Below are 17,717 nucleotides of genomic sequence, written 5' to 3'. Positions count from 1 at the left end.
GTAAGTCGGGAGTAAGTATATACAGTACAATAAGTATATATATATATATATATATATATATATATATATATTTATATATATATATATAGGGAGAGAGAGAGAGAGAGAGAGAGAGGAAGAAAGTAAATAATACCCTCACGGGAGAATCGATATCTCTCTATGAGCACACCGTCGCGCTGAGCTAAAGGATCCTGTCTATCCCGCAATATACGCTAAATTCTGTAAACTCTCCTTATCAATCTTGCACCTTCCTTGCTCGCGTACAAACGGACAGGACATGGCTGCGACAGACTTCCCAAATCCACCTTCGCTTTTATAGTCATGGTCTCTCATCTTGATTGCACGTAGTAATTTACTATTACTACTCTAAAATATGAATTACATCTGACATGATCTACTACATGTAATAGAATGATTAATAGTACATTTCCCTTTTTTTCGGAAATGACCTGTATGTATCTGTATGAAATCAATAAAAGAATCAAATGCTGCATTATCTTTAGTTACATTGATAATATTTATTTATGGTAAAACAGTGGTGAAATATCGCTCTTGCTTTCATATAACTGCAGCGGACATACCTGAGTGGCCGCGATCTAATCCTGTTTACATAAAGTAAGCCTGCTCCCGAGCAGGTTTACGCTTACGGATCTGTTGCTATGACAGCAAGTCCCAGATGAGCTTCGGAGAACCGAACGATCCAAGATCACGCGAAATCGTCAACATTCAAATCCGGCTAACTTACTTAGCGAGGTACGAAGAACGGGCCCCCGGTTATTCATTATTATCTTTTATTCGTTTATATCTTTTTATTAAGCTTAAAGTAGGGCCATTTGATTAAAACATTTATTCAATATATTACACATATAGTTTCAGTTGTGTACGTGCTGGCCTTCTGTCTGGGGGATAGGTTACAAGTTTTAGCTGGAGAGGGGAGAGGTGAAACTGAGTGCATTTGAGGACGGGCTGAGCTGATGTTGTGCAGTGTACATCTCCCCACGCGTGTTCATTAAAATCATCGTTTGACTCCATCCGGCCGGATCAGTGTTGTTATTTGGATTCCTCCTATATCCCTCCTTAATATTTGAACCCTAACAGTACACTACAATAATGTGTTTTACCACACATGGCACATGACGATACAGTTACAGGGGATTTGAAATGCATGTGTGGGGTTGTGTGTGGTCCTGTGATAAATGGTGTAATTCCACTGTAATTATATGCAATTTCAATTCTTGTTTGAAATTGCATATAATTATATTTATCCACAAATACTTAATGGTAGGTACACTAGAATAAAGGGATCCCCAAATGTTGATTATGTTCATCTGCATGTAGCGTTTTCAGTGGGAGAATAGATAAAGGGATAGAAAGTCATTTTCTTACAGAGAACAAAGAAATTACTATACTGAGATAACTTTTAAGTAATGTATAAGTAAGTTTACAGAAAATAAGAAAGATACATCATATCTTTTATATATCTAAATACTTATAGGATACACTTAATTTTACACATACTTCCCAGTTAAAATGACACAAATTGATGAAATACAATAATATTTGTAATACAACATAAAAATTACAGATTTCATTTTCTCTTCATGCAGCAAAACTGACTCACATCATTTTTAAGACAACAGAGACCATTTAAAAGACATTTCACATGGGCAAGTTACAACAGAAACAGCACATCATTTACTTCACTAATTATCTCCAAATAAACATCAACAGGCCTTTCAGATTGACCAAGAACGTAATCTGTGCAGACGTTTTGCTTCTCTTTGTGATCACATGATGGTAATAATGTTTGGTCTGCAAGATCACAGATGTTTGCACAGAACAGATAAAGTCAACATTTTTTGCATTATATTAACATGACAACCTTTTCCTCAATTCGATCTTTACTGAACGACTTGGTTCATTATGTGTGCATAGATTTCTAAGCCTTGGTGCATCAGTGGCCTCTTAATAATGACTTTAATTCAGGTTTCTAGTAAAGAGCCATTAGATTTATGAAACAACAATCAGGAGTTTCTGAAAGGCCTCTGCTGCTCTTTATTAAACAGTTTGATTAAAAATTAGAACATGTAAGAAAGTAATATGAACAATTCAAAGTAAGTCTTTTTACATGCTGGCTGCCAGCCTCAGAAAGGCATGTTTTTCATTTTCATTATTCAATGGGATAGATGGACATTTAAAAATTTGGGAAGCTCTGACAGACAGTTAGCAAACACATACAACTCCACCTCATTACTAAAAGGAGATGTTCCACCACGTGGAGAAACTACATACTACAGCAAGAATAAAGCTACAGCACTTTTTCTAATTGTTAACCTTCCTATCCTTCACTGCAAGCAATTCATGTTAGAATACTTACAGATTTAAGTACTGTTACAGTCAATATGTACATCCTACTAAAACATTTTTTTTTATGGCAAAGGGAAAAGTCGCAAGACCTTTTCATTCTGCCTGGTAGCTCCATCTTCATCATCCTTTGCCAAGCATCCTTTGACCACTGTTACACCTGTTTCCCTCTCATTTACACACATGTATTCTTTCTTGCCTCTGATGACAATTATTAAAGCTGAATTCTGTGAAGCCTGATCTCAAGCTTTGGAAGTTTGACCTAGCATTCAGCAGATTTGTTCAGATCCTCTGTGCTTCTCACTGTCTCCAAAAGGACACACAGTATGGGTTTGCTGATCCACAATAAGTTTGTGTTATGGATAAAAGACTTTCCATACTCCTCATATTTCAGTGGTTTAATAGTTGGCGAGATTGGGATTTTTCTTTTAGATGATAAAACCTAGCAAAAGAATGTCCACACTGCACAACGACAGTGTTTAACTCCAGCATAGATAAGTTTATGCAAATTTAAGATGCTGTTGTACTGATGACAAACGCTTTAATTCCAGTATGAATAATCTGATGCTTTTTAAATATATTGACACAAGTAAAAACCTTTCAGCACTGACCATATAAAAACTATTTAACTTCAGTGTGGATTAGTTCATGATGTTTTAAAGTATCCATGCGACCGAAAGCCTTTCCACACTGACCACAGACAAATGGTTTAGCACCAGTGTGAATGAGTTTATGTTTTTTTAAAACCCAAATGTCAGCAAAAGCCTTTCCACAAAGATCACAGACAAACGGTTTAACACCAGTGTGGACGAGCTGATGAGTTTTTAAACCCCTCATGTAAGTAAAAGCCTTTCCACATTGACCACAGACAAATAGTTTAGTGCCATTGTGGACGAGCTGATGTTCTTTTAAGGAACTCCTGTGACTAAAAGAATTCCCACACTGATCACAGTTGAATGGTTTAACTCCAGAGTGGGTGAGCTGATGTCTTTTTAAGGTGCCATTCTGAGCAAAACACTTTCCACACTGATCACAGCTGAATGCTTTGACTCTAGTGTGGGTGAGCTGATGTTTTTTTAAGTTGCCATTCTGAGTAAAACACTTTCCACACTGATCACAGCTGAATGCTTTAAATCCAGTGTGGATGAGCTGATGTTTTTTTAAGCTGCCATCCTGAGTAAAAGACTTTCCACACAGATCACAGCTAAATGCTTTAAATCCAGTGTGGGTGAGCTGATGTTTTTTTAAGCTGCCATTAAGAGTAAAAGCCATTCCACATTGATCACAACTAAATGGTTTAAATCCAGTGTGGATGAGCTGATGTCTTTTAAAGCTGCAATTATGAGAAAAAGCCTTTCCACACTGATCACAGCTGAATGGTTTAATGCCAGTGTGGGTGAGCTGATGTTGTTTTAAGCTGCTATTAAGAGTAAAAGCCATTCCACACTGATTGCAGACAAATGATTTAATTCCAGCGTGGATGAGTCGATGACTTTTTAAACTCTCCTTACGAGCAAAAGCATTTCCACACTGGTCACAGATAAATGGTTTAACACCAGTGTGGATGAGGCCATGAGTTTTTAAACTATCCACGTGAGCAAAAGTCTTTCCACACTGATCACAGACAAATGGTTTAGCACCAGTGTGAATGCGCTGATGTTTTTTTAAGGCACACTTATAAGTAAAAGCCTTTCCACAATGATCACAGACAAATCGTTTAATACCAGTGTGGATGAGTTGATGACGTTTCAAAGCCTTCATGTAAGTAAAAGACTTTCCACACTGATCACAGCTGAATGCTTTAACTCCAGTGTGGATGAGCTGATGTTTTTTTAAGCTGTTTTTCTGAGTAAAAGACTTTTCACACTGATCACAGGTAAACCTGTCCCCAGTGTCAGTGCGCCGACATCTTCTGGGTTGCTTCAAAGTAGTAAAAGTCTTTTCCATCGGGATCACAACTGGCTCATCTGTATTAGCTGGTGTTGGGTGGTTTTTGTTGAGGTCATCAATGTGCCGAGGTTTCACCATGCTTTCCCCCTTTTTGCCTATAATGACAAAGAACCAAAACAGTGGTTATGCAACTACGAAACCTACAAAGTGTACAGATTATGATACATTGCATAATTCAGATCATGCGCATCCCCATGAGTAAAAAAAAATAAAATAAAAAAGAATTATGTATACACACACACACATATACATACACACACACACACACACATACATATATATATATATATATATATATATATATATATATATATATATATATATATATATATATATATATATATATATAAAGGGAGTATGTAATGGACTTGCTGGCTTTAATGTAAAAAGCCTGTTGTGTAACTTTAATGAGGGAGTTGGCAGGGTTTTAATAGTTTTGCAATTTTCATTAGTTTTTATTTTTATTTCGTTTTGACTTCAATTTTTTAAAACTAACTAGTTTTAATTAGTTTTTACCAATTGTTTGCTAGTTTAGTTTAGTTTTTATTTTTTTGAAAATCATTAGTTTCAGTTTAGTTTTGATTAGTTTCAGTTATAGTTTTAGTTGTGTTTGCAATAATTAAGTGTAACAAAATCCCAGTTTCATCATATCAGTCATTCTCTTCTGCTTATCCTTGGGTATGTTGCTATTCCAGCTACCATACCCTGCACCCTGGACAGGTCGCCTGTCTGTCGCAGGGCTAACACGCAGAGACAGACAACTCACATTCCCACCTATGGGTTTTTTAAATAAATAAATAAATAAATAAAGGCAGATGAACAACCATTGATACCAGGCAACTATAAAATGTATATCTTGGCCCCAATGAGACTATTAACTCTTGCAGCACCGGGTGTTAAGGCAATTGACTCACACAGTTATGTAGATATCCCAGTCCTGTTGTCTCGGGATGCATCACGCTGCCTTGCCTGGTGTTAGCTTCTGTTTCTGGGGATGAGGGTTGGGCGTGCTCCCTTACCTTCTCCAGGTAAGCTAGGCTAGGTTAGCCTTCTTGTGTGAGCTTTTCAAGTGCACTTTAAGGTTTGTGGGATTTTTTTTCCCTTTAGAAATGTCCCTCATAATTTGTCTCTTTCCACCACAAGACACTTGCTTTATCCAAAACACAGTCATATTCAAAGTAATCCCAAATTGGACTCTGGCGCTTTCTCCAGACTTTTCCTGACATGATTCTGCGCGGGGACGGAGCAGCAACACAGTCGACTCGACTAACGTACTGCCACCTGCTGGCATAATGAGACACAGCAAGAAAAAAAAACCTGGAAACTAAACTTCTTTTTCACCCTTGACTATTGTATGACACGCACGCATCAATGAAAACTAAACACATTTTTGCTATAAATTCAGTTAATTTTAGTTAGTTTTGTGAACGATCATTACAGTTTTAGTTAGTTTTCCTTTTTTTGTTTTTATTTTTATTTTTATTTCCGTTAACGAAAATGTTTTTTCACTTCTAGTTTTCGTTATTTCGTTAACGATAATAACCTTAGCAGCTGGACTAAAACAGTATTGCTCATCAAGGTAAACATCTGAGGAATAAGGACATTGTTACTTGTCCTTTTACTCAGTGTTCTTTTAATCGCACATTTACTAAAGTTTTACATCACATAAGTCATTTTCACAATCATTCTACTTTAAAAGATTTCAAGACAGAGCTTATTGTTCTCTGAACTTCCTTGTTCGCTGAAAGGGAGGTAAAGTGCATCTTTTTGTTTGTTTGCTTTTGTGTGTTTGTGTTTTCTGTAATGGGCCTCAGATGATCGTTTACTTAAATTTGGGTCTCAAAGCATTTTTTTTTAAATTCTGCCTGTACTCTCCACCCCTCTTCTTCTATTGCTCAGGTTGAAGCAGAATTTGCCCGTCTTACATCTGTTGACCTGAAAGGGTTCCTTTTTGCTGTGCTTGACCATTATGGAGAGGTTCGTGGAGCTGTACAAAATCAAGAGTGGCATAGGAGGGCTAACTAGGCTCATAAAATGATTAGATGATGATGTAAGTGTTCAACTGCGAAATCTAATCCTTGTTTAAGTTTTAGGTTATCCAGTTCAACTGATGAACTCATTGAAAGATAGCTGATAAGTAAAGTCTGTCATCATATTTCACAACTGGACATTTAGTGTGGTAACTTTTACAGAATCTGTGTATATTGGTGGTAGGTTGGATATCATATTCTACTTGAATGTCCTGATAAGCCTGATTCAAAATCTCCAATGATAATCATATATTGATGGAATTATGTATCAAAAAGCTGTGAATTTGGAGCTGTCTACATGCTTCATAAACACTGTTTAAAAAATGTTTTTGTTTTGTTTTTGACTTCTTTGACCAGAGCCCTACACAAAGGAAGAGGACAGAGGGCCTCATTTTCTAAAGGAAGAGCCCTTACACACGTTCAAGACTGAAAGTTAGCATTGTTTCTTTTAGTAAATTTAATAATGACAGCACCACAGTGGATTTTAAATTAAACATGTGGCATCTATGAAACAATAGATGCCACATGATAACATGTGTACTTTTTCCTCACCAAATGTATTATTACAAGATCTTTGACACCGGATTTGGTCTAGGTTTCAGAGATACTAACTGGCAAGCTAGGATTGATATTATTAGGGTCTTATGTTTATTCATGTCTTCACCAGGGTCTTTGACATTTCGCTGCTGTACTGTTCACTTCAGCTTTACGTTTGATTTCTCACATTATATATTGTAATGGCAGAGATATTGGGATATTTAAGGGCCTGCAGTGGCTGCTACAGCTGTGGGGGGCAATACTTTGGTGAAATGTGGACCCTGGAAAAGAGACTGTGTAGACTGGGTAAGCAATTAAAGGTTACTGGCCCAGAGTCATTGGGCAGCTGGGTAAAGGTGGATGTTGATATTCAGTGCCAATTATGCAACCTGTTCAGCCATGTGTATATGTTCTTTTTTCATGCTGTTAATATAAGGGGAAAAAATAAACTCTTACTGATTAAAGAAGCATTGTCTATGGAGCCACAATCTGATCCTGTAGTGTAGCTGCAGTTTGCACATTTCATGTATTCTCAGCCACATTTGGTTTGGAGCACAGCCAATATTTAGCATAAGTAAATTTAAATTCACACACACTGGTGATGGCAAGCTACACTGTAGCTACAGCCACCCTGGGGCGCACTGACAGAGGCGAGGCTGCCGGACACTGGCGCCATCGGGCCCTCTGACCACCACCAGTAGGCAACAGGTGAAGTGTCTTGCCCAAGGACACAACGACCGAGACTGTCGGAGCCGGGGCTCAAACCGGCAACCTTCCGATTATAAGACGAACTGTCAACTCTTGAGCCATGATTCAATCATCCACCCGTGTGTGTGAATGACTGAATGTGTAAAGTGCTTTGGAGTCCTTAGGGTACTAGTAAAGCGCTATACAAATACAGGCCATTTACCATTTAAATTGAAAATGTTGTCTGAATTCTGCAATTGAAGACATGCTCAGTTATTTATGAACATGGTCTTTGTTTAAAGCAAGAAATGGATTTGTAACATGGGGGTGCATATCTCATTCTGAAAAAACTTTAACAACTAATAAGTGTTACCCAAAGCCAATCACCATCATCCAAGGCATCAGTATGGCTCTTCTTTGGAAAGACATGAATTCTTAAGCACAAGGGATATTGTGTAATTGTAATTGTGTAATTTTTTTTATTTATTTTTTTTGTATTTTATAGCCGACAGGTATTGAAGACACGTCATCCTAAGAGGATGAAAGTTGGCATTGTGATGGTGAAAGAAGAAGACATCATCGATGTGTTTGTTGTCCTTGAGGCGGCAGTAATCCTGTCTAATCTGAGGGATGTCTCAAGTGCCATTTCCATGCTGATGGGCCTTCTTTTTGCCTTCAACAGAGACTATCCAAAGGAACTTAAGGACATCTTTGAAGTCATTCAGAACATCCTAATGAACACTGGTGGAAGGCAGTGCATCTCACTAGTGCATGGTCTAAGAAACAGACTCTTGCAGAAAGCCATGCAGAACTGTAATTGTATGCTCACAGCATACAATTGCCTTAGCGTTAAGGACAGTTTTTATTTTACTGTTTGTTTTTTGATATTCTCACTTTTGTATGTCACTAAATGACTACACTTTACATTCCAGATTAGACAATTACTCATTTGTTCATGGTTTAAGAAACTTATGTGAACAACAATATAATGGTGGACTCTGCAGATGCTTATCTCATGCAAGTCATTAGTTTTTCCTTTGTTTTGCAATTGAGCAGACTCAAACTAATGTTTCTGAAATATCCATCTTATCAAATGTTTCAGAAGCATGCACTCATTTTCAGAGAAATTGGTTCTGTGGAATTTGTTGCAATTGTAAGTGAAGACAAATACAAGAGTTTGATGTCTTAGTTGTTATAAACTGATCTTTACTGTCACTTATCAAAGGTTTTGTACTATTTTAATATTTCAAGTTTTATGCTAACAGGTGTGACTGAGCACAATGAAGTTTAAAAATTTTGCAAATGTAAAGAATAACTTTTCTAAAATAGCAAGTGTCCCGTTGATACATTACATTAATGCAGACTTTATGTTGTTACTTTTAACACAGCAGTTTTTATCTCATCCTGTTGAAAGTCTGATAAGCTCATGCCATGGTGAGGGTTCTGTTGACCAGCTGTCCACAATTCACAAGAATCACTACTGCTCCTAGAGTATTGGTCAGAATTTAATCTTCACCCAAACTGGGCTCAAGACCAAGTTCAAATTTGTTTCACAGGAAGCAACCTTTGAGTTTTGATGGATTGTGAGCCTGATGAGCTATGTCACTGATTTTTCTGTTTCTCAGATGACTAAGATGGCACAATAAATAGTGAATGTTGGGTGCTCATGAGTAATTGTTTTGTCATGTTCTTTAAACAAACTTTCTGCATGAAATGATCAGATAGACTTTAATGGAATCTGTGGGTTTTTATTTTTTTTCTGTAAACAACAGAAAATTAATTTAAAGGAATGTAGATATTTAAACCTGAGATCTAAGATGAACCTAACAGATAGTTTTGCTGAAATGGATGTTGGAAAGCTAAAAAGAAAATACTTAAGATGTTTAATACACATTTTTCTTTACATCCAGTCAATCAACTCTGATAATTAAAATGAAACTGATTTACGAGTTCACTCAGCTACCTTAAGGAGCTCAGGTAATTAATAAACTTAAATCAACTTAGCTAACAGATTATGTTAGTTAAGCTAAAATAGATTCCTAAGTTAAAAGAACTACTAAAGTATTTGAATTAACTAAAAAAACCCAAGTAAACTGAACTAGGACAAGAGTTTAAACAATAGATTATTTTAATTTAGCTGAAAGGGTTTTCCCAAGTAAAAATGACAATTAAAGGATCTTGATGCATTCTCAATCATCCAGGAAAGTAAATCTCCAAAAGTTGAATCTGTTCATCTGGACGTAGCGTTTTGTGGGAGAAACGTTTCGTCACTCATCCAAGTGACTTCTTCAGTCTCAGCTGACTGCAGGTTTCCCCAACAGTACATTATGCAAATGTACTGTTTATAAGTACAATACTTATAAACACATATAATGGCAAGTTAGTAAGGCTGTATGCTTCCCATTTCCTCGCACAGAGATGCAAATATGCGGCTTTTCAGAGGTCTTTTCTTGACTAAGTTTACCATGCGCACGACATCATCCAACACAGGAGCTAGATCTGCTGCTAAAGTCTTCGCAACGAGCGCCTCACGGTGCAGAAAACAGTGCGTAACAATAACATGCATGTATCGCTTTCACTCTGCTAACGAAACCTTTGGTGTGCTCGATCATGGCTGCTGCTCCATCAGTGCAGACACTTATGCAGTTATCCCACTTAACTCCTCCTTGTTCAAGATATTCGGATGTAACCCGAAAAATGTCCTCTCCTCTTGTTTTTTCTGGCAGTGCCTTGCAAAATAGAAAGTTCTATTTACCAAGGTGATATTGCACTACCCACTGCCACCCACAGACATGAAACAGTAATTACTCTACCAGTCACTGCATTGAAAGCACAGATGCTCAGCAATGATTTTATTACTTGTAGTTAGGGCTGGGCCATATTATACCGTTCACGGTAATACCGGTACAATGTTAGGCAACGATAAGAAAATGAAATATCGTGATAGAATATGGGTAAAACGCATGTGCGCAGTTCCTTTGTTTTCATACACACATGGCCCATTGTTGAGTGAAACGGATGAACCAGAATAAGTTTGTAAAAATGCTGCAACTTCGTAGTGTGGAACTGGTTTAGCTTTCGTCCATTAGATACACAACAAAGCACTATTTTTGGTAGCGCATGCTACCGGGCCGTCGTTATTACAGTGGTTTTTTGGAAAATACGGCACACTTAAAATAAATCCTTTGATTTTTCTGATAATCGACAGTGCCCCTTATAATCCCGTGTGCCTTATGTATGAATTCTGGTTGTGTTTACTGACCTCGAAACGATTTTATGTGGTACACGGCGCTCGAAAATCTGTCAAATGTTTTAGTATGACTTTGCTAAGCTACGAACCCGCACCGCTTGATGGATTGTCGGAGCATTACGGCTATCGTAGGCAGGAGCCTCGCAGAGTGATACATACTGTGCTTCAACATAATATTACCGTATTGTGTGTGTATAACCTCTTTTTAAGTTTTGTGGATATTCTACATGGTTATGCTGAGGATATGTTGGCCAATTTCCACTGGAAATGCCTTTTGGTTAAAATGTCAGCAAGGAATTTGCATTTGCACTGTTAAATTTTTATGTAACTTTAATGCACATAAAAAACAGCTGCTTGTTTAAGTGAAAATACATAGATTTTTTTTTTGCACTAATAAAGTTGTGGAGTTGTAAAGTATTTTGTCTAGTGTCAGTTATATCGTCAGTTATATCGTTATTGCAAATTTTCAAATGGATGTCGTGATTAATATTTTTGGTCATATCGCCCTTCCTCTAGTAACAACATTACTGGTTGGTGATTCTGTTATTAATTGTGGATTCTGTCGTATTCTATCCACCTTATAAAATCATAATACTCAGTACACCATCTACATATTAGGGCTGCCACAATCGATTATTTTTGCGATTAGTCGACTAATCAGATCATGCATCCATTGGACGTAAAACGTACAGCTTATTGCACCAGCATACATCTGCTCTTATATAACTATCATTAGCTTACAGCTGTGCTAACTGAAAATAAAGACAAGATAATAGTTCATAAAATTTTAATGAAATTTGCAGATTGTTTCGGTGAAGTTTAATAAACTCCGTCGTCTGCTCCTTGCTATCTAAAATATAACAGGACACCGGAGTATATTCTCAAGCATGTCAAACTTAAGATAATCAGTTGTCTGCTTGAAGTTTATTCAGCTGTGTAAAAACGATAACTTTAATCTCAGCCTAACCGATTTACTCAGGAACAAATACAATACTGAAAAAAAGGTAACAGACGTCTCCGAAAACGTCCGAGCGCTTTTGAAAATATGTGGTGTCTTGGTAAACTGAGCAGATATTTGAGGTTTACACAGCTACATTTTCGCCTGAAAATATGCTAAACGTTTCCAAAAGTTGAATCTGTTCATCTGGACGTAGCGTTTTGTGGGAGAAACGTTTCGTCACTCATCCAAGTGACGAAACACTGATCAATGGCCATGAGTACCATGGTACTCATGGCCATTGATCAGTGTTCTTTGATGAGTACTCATCAAAGAACACTGAGTACTCATCAAAGAACACTGATCAATGGCCATGAGTACCATGGTACTCATGGCCATTGATCAGTGTTCTTTGATCAGTGGGTTTTGGTCAGTGATTGTTGATCAATGGTCATGGGAATTTGCATAATTATGATTAAGGAACTGACCTCACAGCCCATTGTTCCTTCAGTGGGCTGGTTTCAGTCATTATGCAAATGTACTGTTTATAAGGTTTGGGGAAACCTGCAGTCAGCTGAGACTGAAGAAGTCACTTGGATGAGTGACGAAACGTTTCTCCCACAAAACGCTACGTCCAGATGAACAGATTCAACTTTTGGAGATTTACTTTCCTGGATGATTGAGAATGCATCAAGATGCTAAACGTTTATTTTGTGAACCAGAAAGAATAATAAGAGTAATATTAAAACTAACTAGCTGCTGCCATTGTTGAAAACTGAGCAGGGCCGCGCTATGAATTCTGGGACACAGCGTCTTCTTCTTCTGGGTTTAACGGCAGCTGGCATCCTTGTACATGCAGTGCTGCCATCTTCTGTTTCAGTCCGCTATTACACTCTTAAATCCTACTACTTACTCCTGCGTCTTTTGGGATCTTACAAATCTTCAAACGAGGCGTCGACTGTTAAATTGGATTAGTCGACGATCATGACTAGTCGACTAATCCTGGCAGCCCTACTTCACATGAAGGAAAACAAATAGCTGAACACACATGATTAAAATAAATAAGGTCCTGAATTGCTGGAAGCTCCAGTCAGACAAAATGACAGGGGCTGAACAGAACGTACAGACGAAAACAAAATTAGCTAAGAGAGAGAAACCCTGTAGACAGTTATAGAGTTAGGCAACCAATATAATTATAATGTACTCACCCTCTATCCCCTCTGATCCAAACTAAAGATCCACGCGCGGAGAAGGCAAGCGGGGCTTTGCAGTTGGACTAGGACTAGTAGAGACAGTGAGGCTCACTGACCTCCACTCCCCAGCATGTTACTCCCGTCAATCACCACGAGGGCAAGTTCTTTGTTTACAGGTGATTTATTCCAAGCTGACCGACAGGATGACTTGGCGTTGTCACCGAGAGGCCAAGTAGATATACCTTGCAGAGAGACCAAGCTGCGTGAGCTACGAGAGCGTATATCTTTCCAATCAAGCATCAGAAACAGAAACTTGATCTGCCGGAGACCAGAGGGCGAGCAGTAAGGAAGCTCAGCACAGCAACACGATCTTTGCTTTAGCCGACTTGAAAAAAAATATAAAACTCCCCGTGGAAGATAAAAGCACGATCCACAGTGTTCTAAGCCTACTTTCTGCTCTGTGGACGCGCATTACTTCTTCTTTTTGTGTGATGGCGGTTGGCAAACAAAGTTTCTGGTGCATTACCGCCACCAACTGGAACAGAACAATGAAACATGTTTTACTGTCTCGTTGAAAACAAAAGTCTAATTTCCCTGCACCATGGCTGTGTCCCACTCCAGCTATGGCGTTATTTTTGTGCCACTATTCTGAGCGTACGTTAGAAAAAATGGAGCGCACGTAAAAAAATTGGAGGTGCAAGTGTTGCATTTTGAGGAGAAATTTATTTTGAGTGAAGAAAAGCTAAATTTGAGTGAACAAAATTCATTGCTGCATGCAAAAAATGTATTTCAGTGTTTGCTATTATCCATACACACACACAATAGCAGCCCCTCTCGCTCAGTTTTTGCATTTGCGCTTGCTCGCAATATGTTGCTTGCGCTCTCAACATTTCTGCCCGTGCGCGCTCAACTCTTTCTGTACACCGTTATATAGAGATTGAAAATGTGACGTCATTCAGAGGTAAAACGGATTCTGGGAACGAGTGGCAAGCGGTACTAGCGCAGGCAGGCTTTCACATGAAAACAGTCACACAGCGATAAAAAAGAAACAAAAAGTGGCAAGAAGCTGTTGTATTATTAACTGCAATAGCCGGTCGCATGACAGCCACGGGAAGCCGACGGGTAAAGAGATCGGTTTTTATCAGATTACGTTGTGGAAGAGAAATTGTTTAAGCCATGTTTCCGAAGTAACAAAGAGCCGACGGATGGTTTCGATTGCAGCCCTTCGAAGACCAAATATAATGTCCCAGAACACTCCAGCTCACATGTTAGTCTGCTCCAAGCATTTCCACAAAGGTAAGTCTTCTGTTGTAGTTATCATAACATTGTTGATGTAGGTTACAAATAAGTCTTAAATTGATTTGAACTGAATTCGTTGCTATGTTGCTTTGTTCACTGTGGCTTTGCGGGCTAATGTTTGTTGTGTTTTGTAGGAAAACCAGCCTACAAAATGCAGGAATGCCATCCAGACTGGGCACCACTATGGAGTTAAATCAGGGCCATAATGTTTGTTTAGTACCACCTGGGTCATACCGAGTTTAAAGCTGCTACCACAGCAACATTTGATCGGTTAAGAGTAGGGATGGGTACCGGTGTCCGGTGCCATCTGACATAAACGGTAGTAACCAGACCGAAAAGCAGCGCACATTTCGGTGCTTTATTTCGGTGCTTTTTTTTTTCCGAGCCAATTCTAGCCAATCATTTTACGTTTCCGAGGATAGTAGGCGGGGCCAGGTACGTACGTTCTTTTAGAGCAGAGCTACAGATTAAAAATGCCCAAGGCGAAGCGGTCAAAAGTCTGGCTGTACTTCGCAGCAAAAGATGCAAACTCAGCACCCTGCAACAAGTGCTTTAAGGTGATACTGTGAGACTGTCAAAGGAGGTAACACCTCAAATCTGATGAAACACCTGGCGACGCGTAGCGTTTTTTTTTAAAGCCGAGAAATTTGCCGTGTTTGTTAGCTTGCTGCGAGACCTCACACCGCGCACATCTACTGCGGGTGTGGTGCCTGTTAGCGGACCTGGAGTTAGCAACATCCCCCCAAAAGAGTAGAGTCCTGGCCCCTAGCCCTGTCAGCGTAGCAGAAATGATGACGGATGATGATGGCAGCAGCAGCCGTTCTCCTCTGCGTGAGTAGCTTCATGTTGTTCGTGTGTAATTAACGTTGAGTAGGCTAACCACATTATTACATTAATGCATGTAAGGTGAACTAGCAAACACCGTCGTAGTTACATGCGGCTGTCTTCTTGTTTGATGGCAGATACTCCCTTCACCCTGGCCAAAAAGGCTAAAATGACCAAAGAAAAAGTGGAAAACAGTTAAACATGAGAGGTTTTTGGACAAAGTTTGTGTTTTTTCCATTGTTTAAGCACTGCTTCCAGCCAAGAGTGAGAACATATATGCCCTATAGCTGCAGAAAAGGCTAACATTGTTATCTTTTTATAAAAAACCCAGCTGAACATGAGAGGTTTTTGGACCAATTTTGTGTTCTCCATTTTTTAAGCACCGGTTTGAGCACCGTTTCAAAAGTACCGGTTTGGCACCAGTATCGGATAAAACCTATACGATACCCATCCCTAGTTAAGAGAGAGAGAGCAACATCAAAACAGCCACGAAACGTCCCGCATATATGTGCCCAAGGGTTGTATTGAAGCAATCAAGTGATGAATAACTGTTTTCCAGTATGTTGTTTTGCAAAGTTTTTTGGGGGGTTTTTTGCATTGTTTTTTGGGTTGTTTTTTTTTACCGAAGCAGCTAATAAAGCACAATGGAATACAATTTTGCCTCTTTCTTTTAAGATTCTATAATAGAATGAAACAATAATGCCAGTCATAAATAAAGACAATAAATTGAATGAATTACGAAACACTCGTATTATTTCTATTAGATCTGAAAATGTTGTGTAATACTACAACCTGAAACGACAAATAGATTGCGTTGGCCTGGGGTCCGTTCTTCGTACCTCGCTTACTACATCCAAGATCAAATGACACATCCAAGATCAAATCATCGCGCCAACTTTGAGCTCGCTAATCCGGTTCTCCGAACACACCTGTTGTTGACGATTAGTATAGCTGGATGAAGTAATATGAGATCACTGGGTGGCTTAAAAGGGGCTACGCATCGATAGTAGAAACATTGATCGGCAACCCTTTGATTGGTCGGCAAAGATGTCGAAGGAGCGCGCTCAGTATTTTTCGGCAGCAGAGCAAGAACTCTTGATTGAGGGATTTCAGGAGTTTCAGAGTTTAATTAAAATGCAGGGGAACACTGCAAAGGCTGCAAAAGCAAGGAGAGAGGGCTGGCAGAAAGTTGCTGACAAATTAAACTCGTAAGTAATTTATTATATTATATTACATTATATCCTCTTTCACATTAGAGCCACAACAGGACCCACTAGAACATGGGAACAAGTAAAAGTGAAATATAAGAATATTCTACAGAATGGTAATATTTATCACTTATATTGCTTTTAGTCTCTTGAAAAGAGACCCTGAAATAATCTGTTTGTTTGTTTATAACAGCAACCAAGAAAAGGGCAGAGCAAATAAAGACAGGTGGTGGTCCTGCACCCCCTCGTCACACCCCGGCTTTTTGTACTGTGACATTTATTGACATTGTGGGGTTTTTTGTGTGTAGTTTTACATAACACTCCATCACTTTTACCTGTTCCCATGCAAGGGGTGACTGAAGCATGCACAGTAAGTTGGGAGATATATATATATCTATATATCTATAGAGAGAGTGTGTGTGTGTGTGTGTGTGTGAGAGAGAGAGAGAGAGAGTGTGTTAAGTAAATAATACCCTCACGGGAAAATCGATATCTCTCTATGAGCACACCGTCGCGCTGAGCTAAAGGATCCTGTCTATCCCGCAATATCCGCTGAATTCTGAAAACTCTCCTTATCAATCTTGCACCTTCCGCAATGGGTTGCTCGCGTACAAACGGACAGGACATGGCTGCGACAGACTTCCCAAATCCACCTTCGCTTTTATAGTCGTGGTCTCTCATCTTGATTACACGAAGTGTTTTACTATTACTACTCTAAAATATGAATTACATCTGAAATAATCAAATACATGAAATAGAATGATTAATAGTACATTTCCCTTTTTTTCGGAAATGACCTGTATGTATCTGTATGAAATCAATAACAGAATCAAATACTGCATTATCTTTAGTTACATTGATAATATTTATTTATGGAAAAACAGTGGAGAAATATCGCTGTTGCTTTCGTATAAATGAAGCGGACATACCTGAGTGGCCACGATCTAATCCTGTTTACATAAAGTAAGCCTGCTCCCAAGCAGGTTTACGCTTACGGATCTGTTGCTATGACAGCAAGTCCCGCATGAGCTTCGGAGAACCGAATGATCCAAGATCACGCGAAATCGTCAACAATCAAATCCGGCTAACTTACTTAGCGAGGTACGAAGAACGGGCCCCAGCTGTCAGGGTTCGTTTAGCTAATCTGTGCAGGTGAATGAATTTACTAAAGAAATCAAGAGAAACGCCCCGGGCTACTCAGTCACTAATTACTGTTACTGTACTTTTATTACAAGTATGATACTGTAAAAGCAACAGGCTGAACCCTGCTTCAGCTCCTGTGTAGAGCTGATTATTAAATATGTGCAAACAACAGCATGTTTTCAGTCTCTTGCCACATCTGTAAAGACAGTAACATTTTTTTTAAAAAGCTTGTACTTCAGTAACTCCTCATTAATCAGGAAGTATGGATTAAAGTACTGTAATACTGAAAAAAAA

General features: G+C 38.7%; 1 protein-coding gene and 1 long non-coding RNA gene across 2 annotated transcripts; one reads left to right on the top strand and one right to left on the bottom strand.

The window, feature by feature from the left end:
- Nucleotides 1-1,460: 1,460 nt before the first annotated feature.
- LOC106099028 (gastrula zinc finger protein XlCGF46.1) lies at nucleotides 1,461-13,449 on the bottom strand. The gene is made up of 2 exons (XM_013277474.3): nucleotides 12,964-13,449; nucleotides 1,461-4,409 (listed from the first exon to the last, which is right to left on the bottom strand). Exon 2 carries the CDS (start codon nucleotides 4,390-4,392, stop codon nucleotides 2,986-2,988), a length of 1,407 nt encoding a protein of 468 aa, XP_013132928.1. The 5' UTR covers nucleotides 4,393-4,409; nucleotides 12,964-13,449; the 3' UTR covers nucleotides 1,461-2,985.
- LOC109196869 (uncharacterized) lies at nucleotides 6,324-8,112 on the top strand. The gene is made up of 3 exons (XR_002058208.1): nucleotides 6,324-6,364; nucleotides 6,702-6,776; nucleotides 8,074-8,112. It is a non-coding gene; the product is annotated as an uncharacterized LOC109196869 (long non-coding RNA).
- Nucleotides 13,450-17,717: the final 4,268 nt, after the last annotated feature.

Source organism: Oreochromis niloticus, linkage group LG3, assembly GCF_001858045.2.
Source record: "Oreochromis niloticus isolate F11D_XX linkage group LG3, O_niloticus_UMD_NMBU, whole genome shotgun sequence".
In the NCBI taxonomy this organism is placed as follows: Eukaryota; Metazoa; Chordata; class Actinopteri; order Cichliformes; family Cichlidae; genus Oreochromis; species Oreochromis niloticus.
This window is presented reverse-complemented; position numbering and strand designations above follow the sequence as displayed.